The sequence below is a fragment of the Pituophis catenifer genome, unplaced genomic scaffold, assembly GCF_029215685.1.
Source record: "Pituophis catenifer annectens isolate HBS135680 unplaced genomic scaffold, rPitCat1.0.hap2 SCAF_13, whole genome shotgun sequence".
Classification (NCBI taxonomy): Eukaryota; Metazoa; Chordata; class Lepidosauria; order Squamata; family Colubridae; genus Pituophis; species Pituophis catenifer.
In genome coordinates, this window is record NW_027256893.1 from 17,823,293 (window position 1) to 17,843,294 (window position 20,002).

The 20,002-nt window shown below is 43.7% G+C and overlaps 1 protein-coding gene across 1 annotated transcript; it reads right to left on the reverse strand.

The window, feature by feature from the left end:
• Positions 1 to 5,724: 5,724 nt before the first annotated feature.
• On the reverse strand, positions 5,725 to 18,802 carry PLEKHF1 (pleckstrin homology and FYVE domain containing 1). The gene is made up of 2 exons (XM_070952943.1): positions 18,556 to 18,802; positions 5,725 to 6,794 (listed from the first exon to the last, which is right to left on the reverse strand). The coding sequence occupies exon 2, from the start codon at positions 6,779 to 6,781 to the stop codon at positions 5,972 to 5,974; it is 810 nt and encodes a 269-aa protein (XP_070809044.1). The 5' UTR covers positions 6,782 to 6,794; positions 18,556 to 18,802; the 3' UTR covers positions 5,725 to 5,971.
• Between the last annotated feature and the right edge of the window lie 1,200 nt (positions 18,803 to 20,002).

Genomic DNA, 20,002 nt, shown 5'->3' on the forward strand with positions numbered 1-20,002 from the left:
TGTGTGAACTGCCAAGGTTGTATGGCCATTATTCCCCTTCCTTTTAGAGATGCCAAACTGGGTTTCTTGAATTTAAGTTGCCTTCAGTTGAGAACGTTCAACAGGAGGAGACAAGGAAGAAAGATCTGGGAGTAGCAAAGAATATTAAAAGTTCAACATTCAGGTTTTACAGTTTGGGTTTTTTTAAAAAAAAAAACAAATGAAAATACAGCTAGTCCTCGACTTACAACAGTTTATTTAGTGACCATTCAAAGTTACGAGGGCACCGAAAAAGTGACTTATGACCATTTTCATTGAATGACCATTGCAGCATCCCCATCACGTGATCTAAACTCAGATGCTTGGCAACTGATTTATATTTATGATGATTGCAGTGTCCCGGAGTCATGTGATCTTTTGTGACCTTCTGACAAGCAAAGTCAATGTTGGGAAGCCAGATTCACTTAACAACCGTGTTACTAATTTAACAACTGTGCCAAGAAAGGCTGTACAATGGAGCAAAATTCACTTATAGCAACATAAACTTTGGGCTCAATTGTAGTCATAAGTCGAAGACTACCTCTCATAGAAATCAAGCAATGAAAAATTGTCTTTCGCATTGTCTCACACAAGAAATTGAGGCATGGGAAGACATCTTCAGAAAGACAGATACGATGGGACAATGTAAACGCTGAAAACTGATTAAGAGGGCATTAGGTGAGGTTGGTAGCCTTGTAGATAAATTTGGCGGTAGGAACAAGGGAATTGCTGTGAAAGGCGGTTTTGAAAAGGACTTCAAGGCTGCAACTAAGGGGGAATGGTAGCATGTTGCGCAATCAATACTTTTTGTACAATGGAGAGCAAGCATCGTGACAAGGTTGGTAAGTTAATAATTGTGTATCTTTATCTTATTTAAAGTCCATTGTACCAGGAGGTAAGTTGTAAGTCTGCATTCAGTGGAGGAATGGCCTTCCAAATGTCTTAAGCATCATTCCTAAAACATAGGAAAAACAGTTGCAGGAATTGGATACGTCGAGTCTAGTGAAAAGAAGGACCAGGAACGACATAACAGTGTTCCAATATTTGAGGGGCTGCCCCAAAGAAGAGAGGGTCAGCCTGTTCTCCAAAGCACCTGAAGGCAGGACAAGAAGCAATGGATGAAAACTAATCAAGGAGAGAAGCAATCTAGAACTGAGGAGAAATTTACTGATGGTGAGGACAATTAACCAGTGAAGCAGCTTGCCTTCAGAAGTTGTGGGTGCTAAAACACTGGAGGTTTTAAAGAAGAGACTGGATAACCATTTGCCTGAAATGATATAGGGTCTCCTGCTAAAGCAGAAGGTTGGACTAGATGACCTCCAAGGTCCCTTCCAACTTTGATGAGGTTCTATATTCCTTAAACAGAGTAGTTAAAATTTGTATATCGATTTTTTTTTTTTAATCTGCTGTTTCGATACACACCAAGTTTCATTTGCTGACATTTCAGGAGATTTCCTGTAATTCCTGAACCTGTTTATGTCTTGGTGTAACCTTTGGTTGTTTGTATTGTAGTACACACAGCAGCAGTTGTTACTGTAACACATTTATTGCAGCAGAAGAAAGCCAACAAAAGTCTTATGTTTCTGATTATTTTCCATTAGTACATTTTCAACGTCTCTTCATTTATTTAGCAAGAGAACAACGAAACCTTAATCCTTGTTGATTTTACAATCTTGCCCAACTAGCCAGGAGTGAGATTTGGAGGTTCTTCGAACTGCCCAGAATCTTAGCTAGAGGTTCTCACGAACCCCGGTGAACCCCCAGCAGCTGTCTGCAAGGTACCTTTTTCAAAAGACAGAAGAATTGTGGAGACACAATCCAGAATGACAAGCTCTTTGGGGCCCGGGCAGCTGTCACTCTCATTATTAACTTTAAAAAGATTTTTAAAAAGTCAGTTACCCGTTATGTTTCACCCATCGTGAAATCATTTCCGCACAGCTTTAAACCCGTTGCTGAATTAATTCATTTTCGGTTTTGCAGAATACATCCAAACCGTGTAAACCCAAAGATGTCTCAAAACTACACAAAAGAAAAGAAACCTCTTTTCCGTTCAGCCTTAGCGTGCTGCATAGAGTGTTGGCTAGCTGATCTGATTACTGGTAAGTTGAGCACATGCCTGCCTCACTTCATCAGTAGCTTCAGCCTTTAAACTCAAGAGCTGATTTCCAATTTTTTTTTCTTTTGGTTTTTGTTCTGCACAAAGCCACATTTTCTACCCAACGATCACCCTTTTTGTTTTTTGTTTTTTTGGGCCGATGCTCATCTTAATTGCGCTGCTGTTTTTCTATGATTTGATCGAGTATGAATAGAGAGTGGATCCTCAATGCATTTGTCTTTGACGTGGCAAGAGCTAGCCACGGGACGTGCCACCCTGTGGCAAGCCTTTTTGACCACTATGGTTTGCCACAGGGTGGTCCATAAAAAAAAACAGCATTGCAAAAACTGTCCCAGCTCCACACAGGATCTCTGGAGCTAATCAGGGTGACCATCAGGTTCTTGGTCCCTTCTCATACTAAGGTCTTCCTCCCCTGATTGCTCAGTTTGAGCAGAGGACCAGCTGATGGAAGACTCCTGATTTTGCCAAACGTCTTCCGTTTGAGAATTATGGAGGCGACTGAGCTCTTAGGAACGTTCAGGGCAGCAGAAATTTTACTGTAGCTTCCCCCAGACGTGTGCCTTGCAATCATCCTATCCAGTGGTGAAATCCAAATTTTTTTACTTACAGGTTCTGTGGGCGTGGCTTGGTGGGTGTGGCAGGGGAAGGATACTGCAAAATCTCCATTCCCACCTCACTCTGGGGCCAGCCAGAGGTGTTATTTGCTGGTTCTCCGAACTGCTCAAAATTTCTGCTACCGGTTCGTCAGAACTTGCTGGATTGTGTCACCCCTGATCCTGTCTCTGAGCTCTGCAGGCAGGGTGGCACATAAAAAAAAAAAGCAGCATTGCAAAATACAAGATGGCTTGAATGGGTTTCCAAGAGATACAACGGTACCTTGCATTCAGTAAGACAATGCCTGATTTTGCAAAAGGGGTGCATGAGCCAAGTTTTATGCATTTGCCCTCTACCATCCTAGGAACATCCCAAAGGTTTTGGGGGGGGGGTTTCCTTCAAAAGGCAACTGAATTTTCTTGGGTTCCTCCCCCCTTTGGAAATGCTTCACTTCTCATCCAAGAATCTTCTTCACTTCTCGGTGGGAGGTAAAGAAGTAAAAAACCCACAAATGTTGTTGAATTCATTGGTGTTGTTGATCCAATGCTGTTGCAATTGGAACAGGATGTTCTGTTCCTCATTAAAATTTCATATTTTTTTTTATTATTTTATGGACTGAGTTGGGGAAAAAAAATATTTTGACATCAGAAAAAGGAAAGATGGTCTGTTTTTAATTTATCTTTAGGATTCTTGGCTTATGATTGAGAACACCTCCCTACAGACAGTTCAAGGAGGCAATGGGTAAAGCAGGGTGACAATTATGGGATGGAAGACCCATAATAATTGAAGGGTATCTAGATGGAAAGGCTGCTTTAGAGAATTGGAGCATGCAAGGACCAGCTACGACAAAATGATTATTTTTTTTTGCTTGCCTTCATGACCTGTGAACTTCAACTCATCTATCATCTATCTATCTATCTATCTATCTATCTATCTATCTATCTATCTATCTATCTATCTATCTATCCTGCCTCTGTCTCTCTCTCTGCCTAACTGCGTTTGTATATCCATCCTCTGTCTGTCTGTCTGTCTTTCTGTATCTATCTATCTATCTATCTATCTATCTATCTATCTATCTATCTATATCTATCTATCTATCTCTATATCTACTGCTATATCTATCTATATCTATATCCATCTATCTATCTCTATCTCTAGCTATCTATCCTGCCTCTGTCTCTCTCTCTGCCTAACTGCCTGTTTGTATATCCATCCTCTGTCTGTCTGTCTGTCTTTCTGTATCTATCTATCTATCTATCTATCTATCTATCTATCTATCTATCTATCTATCTATATCTATCTCTATATCTACTGCTATATCTCTATATCTATATCCATCTATCTATCTCTATCTATCTATCCTGCCTCTGACTCTCTCTGCCTAACTGCTTGTTTGTATATCCATCCTGTCTGTCTGTCTGTCTGTATCTATCTATCTATCTCTATATCTACTGATCTATATCTATATCCATCTATATCTATATCCATCTATCTATCTCTATCTCTATCTCTCCTGCCTGTCTCTCTCTGCCTGCTTGTTCGTATATCCTGTCTGTCTGTCTGTCTGTCTGTCTGTCTGTCTGTCTGTCTCTATCTATCTATCTATCTATCTATCTATCTATCTATCTATCTATCTATCTCCATCTATCAATGTCTATCTAAGTCTATCTCTCTATCTCTATCTATCATCTATCTATCTTCTATCTTATATATCATATATCTCTTTCTCTCCCTCCTCCCTTTCTCTCTCTCTCTCTCTCTCTCTCTCTCTCTTTCTCTCTCTCTGATTCCTGAGCATGGATGACTCAGGAATTCTGGGAGTCGAAGTCCACAGGTCATACAGATGCATTCCTACTCTAGATCAGGGCTGTCAAACTCCCAGGCCCGCAGCCCAGATGCGTCACGCGCTGGCCACACCCATCCCCTGTTTAGTGAAGGAAAAAAGTCCTGATACATCACGTGACGCAGCCATGACGCCGTGAGTTTGTCACCCCTGCTCTAGATGGTCAGAGCTATTGTTTTCCTTTGGCTATCCACGTCTGATATTTCTCTGCAATTTGGAAAGATGAAAGTGCTTTCAGCTGATCAGCAAAATTAAGGTCTTTACGTGTAAACTCATACAATAATAATCTCTTTAACACCAAAGTCCATATCTGTGGCATGTAGAGTGTGTGTTGTTGTTGTTTTTTAAATGACAACTCTATTCAGAGAGGTACTATTCTATCAGGAAGTAGCATATGTTAAAAGCATAATTTAGAATACACTCAGCTTATTAAAAATAATTGGCTCTTTCTCATAAATATAATTCAATACCGCCTACAAATCAGTTTTCTGTTCATCCAACTTCTTTTTTTTTTTTTTAGTGTTCTAAGACATCTGCTTCGTGTGATAAAAGATAATTAGTTATCAAAATTCTCTGCTCATCACAAACAAGTCACTAGTTGTATTCCTAAATTGCACTAAACTTTGGTTTACTGGTTAAGTTCAACAACACTCCAAGTGAAAAACTCATTCAACAAACCACAGTATCATGGGTTGCATGGACATAACCTAGAAAAGGACCCCAAATATCTAAACCCAGTTCCCCAAGCTTGTTTTTTTAAATTTACTCAAAAGTAAGCAGTCAAAGCAATGTCAGTTTTTAATTCTTCTTGATCTCCTCAAGTTGATTAAAAAAAATTAAATAAGCAGCTCAGTTTTTTTAAATGTAATACTATTGTAAATTTCATCAAATAACTTCCATTTAGTGCTTCATTAAAAAGTACCCTCAATTTTCAAGGCTGAGTGATCTTCTGGAAATTATTCTTTTGATTTCTGGATTGCCAGAACTCATGTTTTGGTTTTTTAAAAAAACTGGATTTCTTCAAGAGTCACAACTCGGGAATATTTTTACATACAGTTCTGTTAAAATTTCCCAGGATGGAAATTCAACATTTGATGAGTACGGATGCTGACTAACTTCAAAATTAAATACAGAGGACCAACATTTTCCGAAAATACACAATATATATATATATATTTTAATCCAATTTGGAGCTCCAAGAAGAATGACTCAGTCTTAAGAGGACCCGATCAAAAGTTTACAAATTGGCTTGAGGATAGTTCTTCTTTGTTATTCCTAAAAACAAAAAACAGATGAAGCGGAGTACGAAGTTAGTTCTCTCCCCAGTCCAGGAATGACCATCTTTTCCGTCGTTTTGAAAAGTGCGACAGCTTTTAAAGAGAAGAAAGTCCATGGAGCAATCAACTGTGGAAGGATGACCAGCTCATATCCGATGTGTAAAATTCTGTCTCGGCTGGCCACTGTTCCAGTTTGTCTTCGTCAGATCTGTCACTCTCATCCCCGCTAGAAACTTCATAGCCAGGCAGAGGGGAATAAAGTGGCTTTGCCTCGTCTCCAGATTCCTTCTTTTTGGCCATCAGCTGCTTGTAGCAAAGATTGCAAACCCTCAGCGGTTTGGAGGATAGCCGAGGCATGAGAAAACGCTGGCGGGAACAGTTGCCGCACACCACGAAGCCGCACTTTCGACAGTGGTGTCTTCGGATGAGTGCCGAGAACTTGGTGTGGGTGCAACGCATACAGATATCCGTCGCCTTATCCGGAATCCAAGGGGCTGCGTATTCCGTCGGGGGCTGCTGTCCCGTTTTGGACAAAAGGTGTCGAATGCATTCTTCCAGGTGACTGACCCACTCTTTGCGCTCGGTCAGCGAGGCTGCCGAAACCACGAAGGATTTTTTGAAGGTCTTGATCATCCATCGGTTTTTCATCTGCAAGGTGTCCGGGAGAATCTCCAGAGTGACTTCATCCAGGGGGATGATGTGTTGGCAGCTGTACTTCCGTTTGTTGATCACAATGCTGCCGTACACCAGGATGTCGTTGAAAAGGAAGAAAATCCGAGGCTTGGCTTTCTTACGGCATTCTTTGGTCAAAATCCCTTCGCCCAAAAGAACCCTTCCGGGAACAGCTAAGGGCTGGCCGGAGGTCCCAAAGCAGTTTTCCACTGCCGCAATCCGTTGACTGTTGATCTCCGTGTTAGCCAGGTAGTCTACCATCTTGAGAAGTCACCTGCAAGAGAACCCAAAGATTAAATGACAAGACCAGGTACCGTTTGTTCTACAGCAGGGGTGTCAAACTCAAGGCCCACGGGTTGGATTTGGCCCACGGGATGTTTAAATCTGGCCTGGAAATAGCAAAGGACCGGCTCGTGGTGCCTAACCCCCCTCTCCCCCCCCCCCCGCTGCCCCATTTTCAGCCTGGACTGCCTCTTGCAACATTCTGCTGGTCAAAACAGGGCGCAGGGCAGGGGTGAAATGCTACCGGTTCGCTCCAGTTCGGGCAAACCTGTAGTGATAAAAACTACCGATTTAGACGAACCGGTAGTAAAAAAAAAAAGCTACAAGTTCGGGCGAATCTGTAGTTTAAAAAGCAACCGGTTCCTCTGAACCGGTATTTCCGAAGATCAGCTGTGCCGCGCAGTTTAGCTGTGCTAGAAAGCAGGAAATCCTGCTGTGCTGTGGATGTGCACATGCGCATCACGTGTTTGGTGCGCAATGCGCATGTGCACACAGCGAGCATTTGTTGTGCAGCGCATGTGCGCGGCCAGCAAACTGGTGGCAAACTGGTTCAGATTTCACCACTGGCCCGGGGGGCCTCACGCAGCCCTCTCATGCAACTTTTTGGCTGGCAAGGTCTGCAGCCAAAAGATCGAGGCTCCCTGATCTGGCCCGCGAAGAAATCCAGTTTGACACCCCTGTTCTACAGTGTCATCAAACCATGAAAAATAAACCCCTCGATCTTAAAAGCTGATTTCACCATGGGCAAGATCCAGGATTTCAAAAAGCAACCAGTTTTTACAGTAACACGATACTGAAAGTCTTTCCTGAATCATCCCTTAGAGTGTAACTTTTAAGGTTAAGTCAAGAACAGAATCTATACAAGGTAGCCCTCAACTTACCACCATTCGTTTAGTGACCAAAGTTACAATGGCACTGAAAAAAGTGACTTACGACTGTTTTTCACACTTACGACTATTGCAGCATCCCCGTGATCAGGTGAACAAAACAGCAATAGCACTAAGGCTTAATAACGTTCCATAGTAGAGATTATACTACCTGAGACTTCTCAGGAAGCAACAACTGAATGAAAAACTGCTGGTGAACTTCTAACGCTGCATCATGGAGTATTTTAACTTCCTGCGCCTGTGTATGGTTTGCCAATTGCACAGTGGCAGATAGGACAGCGCTCCAGAGGGCTCCAGAGAGTCAACGTCATTGCCCAGAGGATCATTAGTTGCTCTTTCCCCTCTTTGGAAGAGCTTTATAGCCCCCGCTGCCTTAAGAAAGTTCAAAACATTCTTAAAGATCCATCTCAACCTGGGCACCCTTTTTTTGTACTATTACCATCTGGCAGACGGTACAGGATAATAAAAACAAGGACAAATAGGCTGAAAAACAGCTTCTATCCCAGGGCAATAACCATATTGAATTCTACTGTATAGTACAATATTGGGTTTTCAATTTCAATTATACAGAATGTAAAGGATGTATGTTTGTGTTTTTATTTTTATAGTTATAATGTACACCAAAGATGGCATTTAATTTCGTTGTACCGTGTGCAATGACAACAAAGTAAACTAACCTACTACTTTAAAGCCCTGTTTAAGTGATTTGCAGAGTTTATTGCCCCTAACAATCTGGGTTTTTTACCCACCTCAGAAGGATGGAAGGCTGAGTCAACCTTGAGCTGATCAGGATTGAACTGCTGGCAGTGGAATTCAGAGTTTGCCTGCAATACTGCATTCTAACCACATGTGCCACTACGGTTTTTCAGTTGGACACTTAGCATCTGGTTCATATTTATGACAGCTGCAGCGACCTGGGGTCATGTGATCACTTTTTGTGATCCTCTGACAAGCAAAGTCAATGGGGAAACCAGATTCACTTAACAAGACACTAACTTCATAGTTGCAGTGATTCATTTAACAACTGTGTCAAGAAAGGTCATAAAATGGGGCAAATGGGGCAACAACGCTCTTGCTTAGCAATCTGGATTTTGGGCTCAATTGTGGTCATAAGTCTGCATAGAACAAATCTACATATTTGCCCGTATCTTTTGGTGTTTCTCTTCCTAGACTATGGACGGAAAATTACATGTTTTCCTGTGATTCAAGAACGTCCAGCAGAGACAGAAAATTAGCAAAGAGACATTGTTCTACTTTCCTTTGGGTATGAGAGAGTTCCTTGTTTTTAAAAAGCAGGGCTCATTCACAGATTGTCCCTCCCCAATATAAGATTTTTAAAATGGGATCCTCTCCATAGTATTTTTCCATTTAAGAATCCCATACGACCCACGGCAAACTTCATTAGGTAGTCCGATATGCAAGCTCAAGGGACTTAGATGTCACATTTGGGTTGCTTAAACAAAGCTTAACAGCGCTGGTCTCAAGCAAAACCCTCTTAGATATGGAAAAAAAATATATGAGTCATTTCCTCATCAACCAAGTAAACTGAAGTTCACAGAGAATGTTCCCATATTTTCCTTCCAGAGACAAATACAATTGCTAATATAACTTGGTCTTTCACAAAGAAATACAAAGGTCATATTGGGGCAGGATTCTTATCTACAATGAGTGTGTAAATAAGCATTGTTTTTTTATATATATATATATAAAAGAAGAGACTTTTATGAATGTTACATCCCTAAGTGGTTTAAGTGTACAGAGTGTAATAGGGACATCGTCATCTTAAGAAAGTAAGAAACAGAACAGTAAGTTTCTAACCAAAGAAAAGCTAACCTACAGCATAATCTCAATCTTGTGGTTCGTTATATCCGGCTCAAAACCATATGCCAGCCAGCTTTTACTTTTGTCTTGGAGGGTAGAAATGTATTTGCAGTGGAAAGTCTCGAGTTGCAACAGATTTGGCATTCAATCGAATTTAGCTCTCCTTACACTTTCTTAATTTTCATAACTTTTCACAAGACCCACAATTTGGCAAAAAAAAAAAAAAAGAGCTGGAACAAATATAGTCACTTGTACCAGAGTAAGAGTTGGAAGGGGCCTTGTAGGTTATCTAGTCCAACCCCCGCTCAAACAGGAGAAGGTGGGAGGGAGGAAGGTGCATGGCATTGAAGTTTACCGAATAGAATACAGAATATTCCTTCCTTCCTTCCTTCCTTCCTTCTCTTCCTCCTTCCTTTCCTTTCCTTCCTTCCTTCCTTCCCTTTCCTTCCTTCCTTCCTTCCTTCTCTTCCTCCTTCCTTCCTTTCCTTCCTTCCTTCCTTCCTTCCTTTCCTTTCCTTCCTTCCTTCTTTCCTTTCTTCCTTCCTTCCTTCCTTCCTTCCTTTCCTTCCTTCCTTCCTTTCCTTTCCTTTCCTTCCTTCCTTCCTTTTTCTCCCTGTAAGGTGGTTGGGCTGAAAGACAAAAGAATGGCCCAAAATCACCCAGCCAGCCTGGTGCCTTAACCACTAGCTCAAATTGGCTTTCAGAACCAGTTTGTTTTTCAGGACTGATGAGTTTCCCTTTGCTCATTTAGAAGAATCATGTTCATTTCAAGAGAAACAAAAAAAAAACCACAATAAAGCTTGCCAAGCCTTTTTTTTTTTCCCCCTCCTGCTCTTTCCTTTACAGCTATAATGATTTTTTTACACACTCCAGCAGGATGGAAAAAACCAAAAACCGGCAGCACCTCTAACCTCTTGGCTCATTTGAAGTGGGAACTTGTCCTTGTAAAAGGCAGCCAAGCTTTCATGATTCTCACAGGCCGCTTTTGCTGATGGGGTTTTTTCCAGCAACGTGAAGGTTTCCGTCCCATGAAAGGGACCGATTCAAGGGATTGAGAAATTATACCGTTCTCTTGGATCTTGGAGTCCTAGTGGACAACCATTTAAATAGGAGCCAGCCGTGTGCAGCAGCTGCCAAAAAAGCCAACGCAGTTCTAGGCTGCCTAAACAGAGGGATAGAATCAAGATCACGTGAAGGGTTAATACCACTTTACAATGCCTTGGTAAGGCCACACTTGGAATACGGCATCCAGTTTTGGTCGCCACGATGTAAAAAGGATGTGGAGACTCTAGAAAGAGTGCAGAGAAGAGCAACAAAGAGGATATACTGGGGCAATTTAGAAAAGGAAAAAAAACAGAAAGGAAGCAAAAAAGAAAGGAAGGAAGGAAGGAGGGAGGGAGGGAGGGAAGGAAGGAAGAAGGAAGGAAGGAAGAGAAAAAGAAAGAGAAAGAAAGAGGAAGGAGGGAAGAAGGGAAGAAGGAAGGAAGAAAGAAAGGAAGAGGAAGAAAGAAAGAAAAGAGGAAGAGGAAGGAAGGAAGAAGGATGGAAGAGAAAAAGAAAGAAAAAGAAAGGAAGGAGGGAAGAAGGAAGGAAGGGAAAGAAAGAAAAGAAAAGAAAGAAAGCAGAAGGAAGGAAGAAGGAAGAGAAAGAGAGAAAGGAAGGAAGGATGGAAGGAAGGAAGAAAGAGAAAGAAAAAGAAAGAAAGAAGGAAAGAAAAAGAAAGAAAGGGAAGGAGGAAGGGAGGGAGGAAGGGAGGAAGGAAATTTTGTAAAAAGGATTTAGGAGCCATAGCAGACAATTATTTTATTCACCTTTGCAGGAACTGACTTAAAAATTCCAGCTCTTCAATTACGGGCAGGCAATTATTCTCCTCACCACACAGTGCTTTTTAAAGACTTCAACCTTCATTTACATTTCTGGAAAGTACACTTTAAAACAAGAGAGCGCCCGTTCCTTGGCTTGAACCGTTGCAGAGATCTTGAAGTGCTAAAAGAGGCTCTTTCACAACAGAGCCCTACATTGTCTTTCTTCGAAATAACGCTTCTCCTCTTCGGCCGGGCTTCCTTCCCAGAGCCTGCAGAATCGCGACTTTCGTCAGATGGATCGGCTGAGCAAAATTCAAGAACTATTGTTATCGCTTCAGCCAATCCAAAGCGTGGTTTTTGTAAGAAAGATTTTCTTTTGCAATAACTAGTTCTCTTTGAGTTCGAAGAGTCAGCCAACGCTGCAAACACCCCCCCCACAAAACCCCAAAACCCAGAGCCCCTTCAAAACTGAGTGCTTTGAAAGTAAAAGAGGAGAATATATATATATTTTGCAGAAGAAAAATTCAAGTCACATGTTTGCACATGAGTTGCATTGCAGTTTATAAGGCTATGGCTTAGTATAGCTTTTCCCACTGTATACTTCCTTTGTCTCTGGTAATTTCAACTTCCAGATCTTCCTCCCAAGGGACGTGGTGACTCAGTGGCTAAGACGCTGAGCTTGTCGATCGAAAGGTCGGCAGTTCAGCGGTTCGAATCCCTAGTGCCGCATAACGGGGTGAGCTCCCGTGACTTGTCCCAGCTTCTGCCAACCTAGCAGTTCGAAAGCACGTAAAAAATGCAAGTAGAAAAATAGGGACATTTGGTGGGAAGGTAACAGTGCTCCGTGCACCTTTGGCGTTTAGTCATGCTGGCCACATGACCACGGAGACGTCTTCGGACAGCGCTGGCTCTTCGGCTTTGAAACGGAGATGAGCACCACCCCCTAGAGTCAGGAATGACTAGCACATGTGTGCAAGGGGAACCTTTACCTTTACCGTAAGATAAATAACTTGGGTTTTATTTGTTTTGTGAACAGATACGGTCACTATTTCACCTAGCTATCTCACCCTTTGGATAAGGAGTTACAAGAGATTTTGTTTTTTCTTTCTGTTCATATCTTCTTGAGATTGGGAGAAGGCTTATCTGCAGATAAAGGAGTTGCAAGTTTGCAACTCCCTGCGGAACAAAATAATAATCCAAGCCTAATTTACACAAAGCCATCCTTTAGATTTCAATTTCAACACACTGGGTTCATTCATCCAAAGGGCAGCCTATAAACGAAACCTGAAAGAATACATAATATTCAAACGAAGGGAAAAAAATGCACATTCAAATTCCAGTGGCTTGCCGAACTATCATTAGAGTCAAACTAGATTTTTGTGTAATAAGCTTGACTAAATCTTCTGAGCTGCAATTTAATGAAGAGTCCTCATCCTTTGTGCCTGACAAAGAGATGTTTTGAGCTTCTAAATATACACCACTTACCCCAGCACTGGATTCAAAACGTTGTTCAGATAGTCTTCGACTTACGACCACAATTGACCCCCAAAATTCTGTTCTTGAGTGAGACATTTGTTAAGTGACTTTTGCCCCGTTTTATGACTTTTTGGTGGGTAAGTGAATCACTTGCGGGTGTTAAGTTACTAACCCGGTGGTTAAGTGAACCTGGCATCCCCACTGACTCTGCTTGTCAGAAGGTCCCAAAACATGACCTTGGGACACAGCAACGGTCATAAGTATGAACCGGTTGCCATGTGTTTGAATTTTGATCATCTTATTGTGAGGATGCTACGATGGTCATAACTATGAAAAAGCGGTTGTAAGTCACTTTTTTCAGGGCTGTCGTAACTTTGAACGGTCACTAAATGGATGTTGTAAGTCGAGGACTATCTGTATTACAGAGTAAGCCTTGCCTGGTTGACTGGGGAATCCTGTGAGTTGGGGGATGCTGGAAAGGTTGTAACTATATAAAAAAAAATGGTCATAAATCACTTTTTCCAGCACCGTTATAACTTTGATCGAAAGGTTGGCAGTTCAGCAGTTTGAATCCCTAGTGCCGCATTAATGGGGTGAGCTCCTGTTACTTGTTCCAGCTTCTGCCAACCTAGCAGTTCGAAAGCACGTAAAAAATGCAAGTAGAAAAATAGGGACCATCTTTGCTGGGAAAGTAACAGCGTTTCATGCGCCTTTGGCATTGAGTCATGCCGGCCACATGACCACGGAGACGTCTTCGAACAGCGCTGGCTCTTCGGCTTTGAAACGGAGATGAGCACCGCCCCCTAGAGTCGGGAACGACTAGCACATATGTGCGAGGGGAACTTTTACCTTTACCTAAAGGAGCCACAGGAGAACAGCCTGAGGACTCTTCTCGGTTGACTTGAAAACCCAAGCTTGAAGCATACCCCGTGCAAGAAGCCAACTCAGAAATGAAGGCCAGAACAAATCCTTAGTTGTTTTGCCTCACTTAATAATATCCTTGAATTAATTCCAGAGAAAAGGGTGGTTGCTATTAGCTCAGAAATCAGAGGATGAGTCAAGAAACGTAGCTCGGGCTTCCCTGCGTGTCACTTGGGCAGAATGACTAAGAGTATCTATTACTCCATCTTCCCTGGGGATGTGGGTGGCGGGTGGGGTGGGGAATCCCTTTCTCTCTGCTCTGCCATTCTACTGGCTTCTGAAGAAACTTCACGAGCCAAGCGGCACTGAGATGGAATCGCTAGAATAAAGGTCTAGAACAGGGAGCGTCGATTTCATTGAGGGCTGCATCAGGGTTTGTGTTTGCCCTTGGGGGGCGGAGGGCAGGGGGGCGTGGACAGGGTGGGTGTGGCCAGCTCGACATCACGGTGACGGCCCACGCACTCTGCCAGCGAAAACAGGCTCCCGAGCTCCGTTTTCGGCTGCGATGGCCTCCTGCAACCAGTGAAAACAGAAATGGGAGCGCTGCTCGCGGCCCTCGCAAGCTCCGTTTTTGGCTGCGACGGCCTTCTGCAACCTTCTGCCAGTGAAAACGGAGCTTGTGAGGGCCACCCACTGCCCTCCCGAGCTCTGTTTTCAGCTGTAACGGCCTCCTGCAACCCTCTGCCGTTGAAAACGGAGCTTGGGAGGGCTGCATGCAATCCTGGAGGCCAGTCCTTCACTGTTTCCAGGATGGCCCTGTGGGCCAGATCTAAGCACCCCGCAGGCCGGATCTGGCCCCCAGGCCTCGAGTTTGACACCCCTGGTCTAGAACTAACTTAAAAAGCCACTTACTTCTCCAGAACTTTCTCCTCCAATCGATGGGAGCTGCTGGGTTATCTGCCAAAGGTTAGCCTCTACAGAGTAATTTGTGACTCATCAGAGATAAAGCTGCAAAGAAGGAGAATGCTTGCAAAACCTCCTTTTTTGAGTGGCCCCCAACCCCTTTCTGCGGAGGCCTAGCTATTTGCGTCAAATTCTGCCATTATTTCAAAATAATAGGAAAAAGTAGACGGGAAAAAAAATAGAAGTTCGTAACTCTAAATTGGGCAGAAAAGGTAGGGATTCTTATTCTCGCAGCTCAGACTTGCAGGGTATTGGATTTTAACCCTCTGATTATGAAAAACCCCATTCCTCTGTCCATCTTCCCTCAGCTGACACTTTTTTTTTTTCATTTCATAGTCAATTCAACCATTGTATGCCCTTCTCGTCCCACTCTCTTGTTGCTGGCGTCTCTCTGCCAACGGAAGAATGCGACTCACAAAGCAAGCTCTCTACTTCACAATATCTATGTACCACCAACATTCTTGCATCGTTTGGTTGTTTGTAACCTTCAACTGGTGAACGTTGGAACCAAAAAAGAGCCTTGGTGGCACAGTGGACTAAACTGCTGCTGTTAAAGTAGCACTTAGCTGCCAGCTGCCTGCAATTACTGCGAGTTCAAATCTCACCAGGCTCAAGGTGTGAAGTTTCCGAAAGATGCCCTAATTAATTCATGAGCCATGAGCCGAACTTCAAAAGAAATACAGTCATTTATTAGGAGCACCATTTCGGCAATATTCGGATGCAGTTAGAACTAATCCCACGTAGATTTACGTTCCCCTATGACCCTGTCTCTCCCCTCCTCTCTGGCCATGTCATAAATCACATTCTCCATTTAACCACTTTGGCTGGCTGTGAAATCCAACACCCTCCTTCTGATTGCGGTCAGGAAGAATATATGGAATGCACTTCAGTGAGGGAAATCAATCAGCTCTATCAGTTCTCCCTCCCTCCTGCTCATGGAAACTTGAAAGCTTTGCAAGTTGACATAAGGTTAACTTAGCCTTCCATCCTTTCGAGGTAGGTAAAATGAGGACCCGGTTTGTGGGGGCAATAAGCTGACTTTGTATAAAATAGAACACCACTCGGGAGGGCCAAAAAGCCTTACTAAGCAGGTATATACAAAAGTATGAAGGCTATTACTTAATGCATTGTAAGCCGCCCTGAGTCTCCGGAGAAGGGCGGCATATATAAATCGAACTAATAATAAATAATAATAACTGATGCATCTTAAGGCAACCATTTTTGAATCGATTTACCTCAAATGAACTAACTTAAAAGAATGCACCCAAAGACCAAAACCTCATGACTCCCATAGAATTCAAATGCGGCAAAGTTTTGGCCACTTTAAATGCTGTTGCATTGCTGTGGTCAGCCAGTCAACATTTCCAATGTTCCTTGCCAGTTTCCTACAAGGAACGTCACTGGGCAAGCCAGCAGGAAGTCGGAAGTCAGTCCTGTTACTGCTGCTTTTTTTTTTTTCCGCCCAGCTGTGTTAATTTTGTTTCTCTATTTAGGAAAATAGGTATCTAGGGTTGTCTAGAACCCATTAAATCAGAGGTCTTCAAACTTGGGAGCTTTTTAAGACTTGTGGACTTCAACTCCCAGAATTCCTCAGCCAGCTTCGCCTGAACCGGTCCAAACTGGTTGAATCCCACCCCTGGAAATGACCGTGGCAATCTGCTGGAGACTTTGACCGCCCCCCGCCAACCCAAAACAATGCACACATGGGTTGGTGGTAGCGGTAGTGTTTTCAAAGAAATGGGTGTAAGGAACCATGGAGGTGGTTTTGGGAAATAGCCCTGTGGTTGGAAGATCAGGGTTATTTTAGTGGGATTTTTATCCAATGATGTATTTTTTTTACATAGGCTGAAGCTAAGCTTAGTACAAGTATGGGGTCTGTTAGAAATTATCTTCATCCCAAATGGGCAACCATTTCTCTAGAGCAGAGGTCCTCAAACTTGGGAGCTTTAAGACTTGTGGACTTCAATTCCCAGAATTCTCCAGCCAGCATAGCTGGCTGGAGAATTCTGGGAGTTGAAGTCCACAAGTCTTAAAGCTCCCAAGTTTGAAGACCTCTGCATTAAATTAACCCTCAATCTCAACAGAGTGGCTGCCGAAGCCTTTATTACTTGTTATGTTCCTATTTTGTTGGTGATGCTCTAGTCTCTGCCTTTAAAACAGTTATTTGGGCACTTGGATATGACGGAGTTTGGTGGGAAGATCTGAGTCTTTGTGTGACTCAGGCTGTTGTGAAAGGCAGAGAAGTCCAGCTGCGTAAAAAGTTGGCTCTGCAGTTGAGATCAAGTTGAAATCACTTTCCATGACAGGGACTTTCATCAGAAGTCTCCTTCGAGATCAACATCATTGATTTCTGAGAAGGCACTGGGTGCAACCCAAGTTTTTTGCTTTGGGTCTATCGATGTTTTAGATCTTAGAATCTCTAACATGATCATTTTCAGCCTGGTATCTTCCAAGCTTCAGTTCCTAGCCCAGGAGTCAGCAACCTGCAGCTCTGGAGCCACATGTGGCCTTTTCGTCCCTCTGCTGCAGCTCCCTGTCACTCAAAATATGCGTCATAACCACCAATGTGCGACACTCGCCGGCACGTGATTTATTGAGCTTTTCAACCCCCCGGTAGGCCAACCATGGATAAAGCCAAGAAATGAAAAGTTTCAGAAGAAAACAGAACGTTTAATTCAACTAGTTTTGTGGCCGCTCAAGAAATCGTCAGGCACGGGAAGGTTTTTGTGGCTCCCGGTGTTTTCTTTTCAGTGGGAAACGGGTCCAAATGGCTCTTTGAGTGTTTAAGGTTGCAGACCCCTGTCCTAGCCAGCACTCTTTCATGGAAGTAGAAACTAGAGGGGGCCTCAGGAGGAGAAAAGCTATCTTCCATTACTTGAACAAGGTATCTAAACACTCATACTATAACCCCGTGATGGCGAATAGAGCCCTCTCTGCGGGCATGCCAGCCATCGTCCCAGCCCAGCCCCACTGTGCATGCGCGCGCGCCTCCTTCCAGCCAGCTGGTCTTCGGGACTCTGCCATGCGTGCGCGCGGGGGTTGCAGGTTGGCGCAGGAGGCTTTCCAGGCCCAAAATGGGGCATGGCGGGGGGGGGCTCATGCTGTGCACCTGCACCCTGTTTTGGCTTCCAGGTTGGTGCAGGAAGCTTTCCAGGCCCAAAACGTGCCCCAAAACCAAAACAGGGTGCAGGGGGGCTGGGCTGCATGCATGCATGCATGGGGGGCACTTGCATTGCATTTTGGGGGTTCGGGCATGCGTGCGCTTTGGCCGCTCGGCACCAAAAAGGTTAACCATCACTGCTAAACCTATTAAACTTTTCTATAAGTGGGATTTCCCCCCCAGTACAATGACAAGCTAGGTGGGGGGAAAAAACCATTTCAGAAGGCTTTTTTCAAAAGGCAACTGGACTTCTTGTTTTTTTCCTTGAAGACGTTTCGCTTCTCATCCAAGAAGCTTCCTTCGCTTCTTGACTGCTGGAGGAGCATCCATTCAGTCAGAACCGAAGAAGCTTCTTGGGTGAGAAGCGAAACATCTTCAAGGAAAAAAAAACAAGAAGTCCAGTTGCCTTTTGAAAAAAAGCACCTTTGGGATATACCTGTACACAATACCCCCTCAGGTTGCCCCCATCCCGGTTATTTCTGTACTTTTTCAAAGAAAAGGAGGGAAATCTTGCAACAGGTCAGCCAGTAGCTACCCATAAGAATTCCATCTGATGAAGTTGGAACTTTATGTATGGGGGAGCGGGCGGGAGGAGGGAGGAAGGGATGGGATTGGAATGCATTGTATTTAAATCCCTTTTTCTCATTTTTCCCCCAAGTCCAACTTCTTCAGCGGTGGTGCAAAGTTTAAAACTCCGTTTAACCCGCGCGCCTCTCCGTTTCCGAAAGCAAACCGCGGGGCGGAGATCGGCGGACGAGCCAAACCCAATTCCCAACCTACCTTTTCTTGTGACTTCCTTGGCTCCGCTCCAAACCGAAGCGGCCTCGGCCGCTCTCTCGATCCCTGAGATCCCAAGGGTCCAGTTCAAAGATTCCCTTCGCTCCAATCCGCTTGGAAGGAAGCCAGAAGAGCAGGGCGGAGAAGTGGCAACCCCTGAGACTTGGAAGTGGCTAACTAAAGAGATCCACTGGAACCCGGCTGGAAACCAGATCCAGTGAAGTCCCCGGCGGCTTATTTCGGAGTAGATCCCAATAGAGATGCAAGATCAAATGCCTGCTTTAAAAAAATAAAAATAATAAAAAAAATTCTTTCTTTCTTTTCGCGTTCTCTGCGAGCTCCGCAGCGAGAAGACCAGAAAAAAAAAAGTTAGAAGGGAAAAAAGTATCTTTGGAACGCTCGGACTCTCCAACATTCCACGCCCTCCCTTTGATGTGGGGAGGGGGGGCTTTGAGCAACCAATCAGCGCGGCGCCTGGGAAGCCAGATCATCCGGTTCTGGAACGCTCAGGCTCAGCGTTCCAACGCTTTAACCACGCCCCCCCCGCCCCCCCCCCCGCCCCCAGCAGGAGAGGACAATCGTGAAAGAAAGGAAGAAAACGACAGGAACCAATCAGAAAAGGGACAATCGGAGCCTGGTGATTTATTTATTTGTTTGTTTACTTGGGGTGGGGCGGGTGAGAAACAAAAGAAGAAAAAGGAGGAGGAGGAGGAGGAGGAGGAAAAGATGCACGGGGATGGTCGGGGCAGAGATGTGACAGCAAAGTACGGGAGACGTAGCGAAGCCCACGTAGTAGAAGAAAAGATTTCCAGTGGGAAGAATCTGGGGTGCGGAGAAACCTAGGCAGAAGTTTACATTAAAAAAAAAAGCAAAGTAAATAAAATAAATCAGAACATAAAATACAAGCTGGATGGACCTTGTAGACGACCCTTACTCTGTCAAGGACCTTGGAATACTCCTCTCTAATGATCTACGTGCCAGAGCCCACTGTAACGGCATTGCCAAAAAGGCATTTTTTTTTAAAAAAAAATTGATTTATATGCCGCCCTTCTCCGGAGACTCAGGGCGGCTTACAATGCGTTAAGCAATAACCTTCATCCTTTTGTATATTTATACAAAGTCAGCTTATTGCCCCCACAAACTGGGTCCTCATTAAGAGTTCTAAACCTAATCTTGCGTAGCTTCTTCTCTGGTAATATTGTACTACTAACTAGAGCATACAAAACATTTGCTAGACCAATTCTCGAATACAGCTCATCTGTCTGGAACCTGCATTGCATATCGGACATGAATACAATTGAGTGAGTCCAGAGGTATTTCACGAGAAGAGTCCTCCACTCTTCTGCTCAGAACAGAATCCCTTATGCCACCAGACTTGAAATTTGGGGCTTAAGACAACTTAGAACTACGCCGCCTTCAGTCTGACCTAAGCGTAGTATATAAAATTATC

What these genes read in the sequence shown, in the direction of transcription:
- PLEKHF1 (XM_070952943.1), bottom strand. Translation starts at nt 6,781, where the DNA reads ATGGTAGACTACCTGGCTAACACGGAGATCAACAGTCAACGGATTGCG.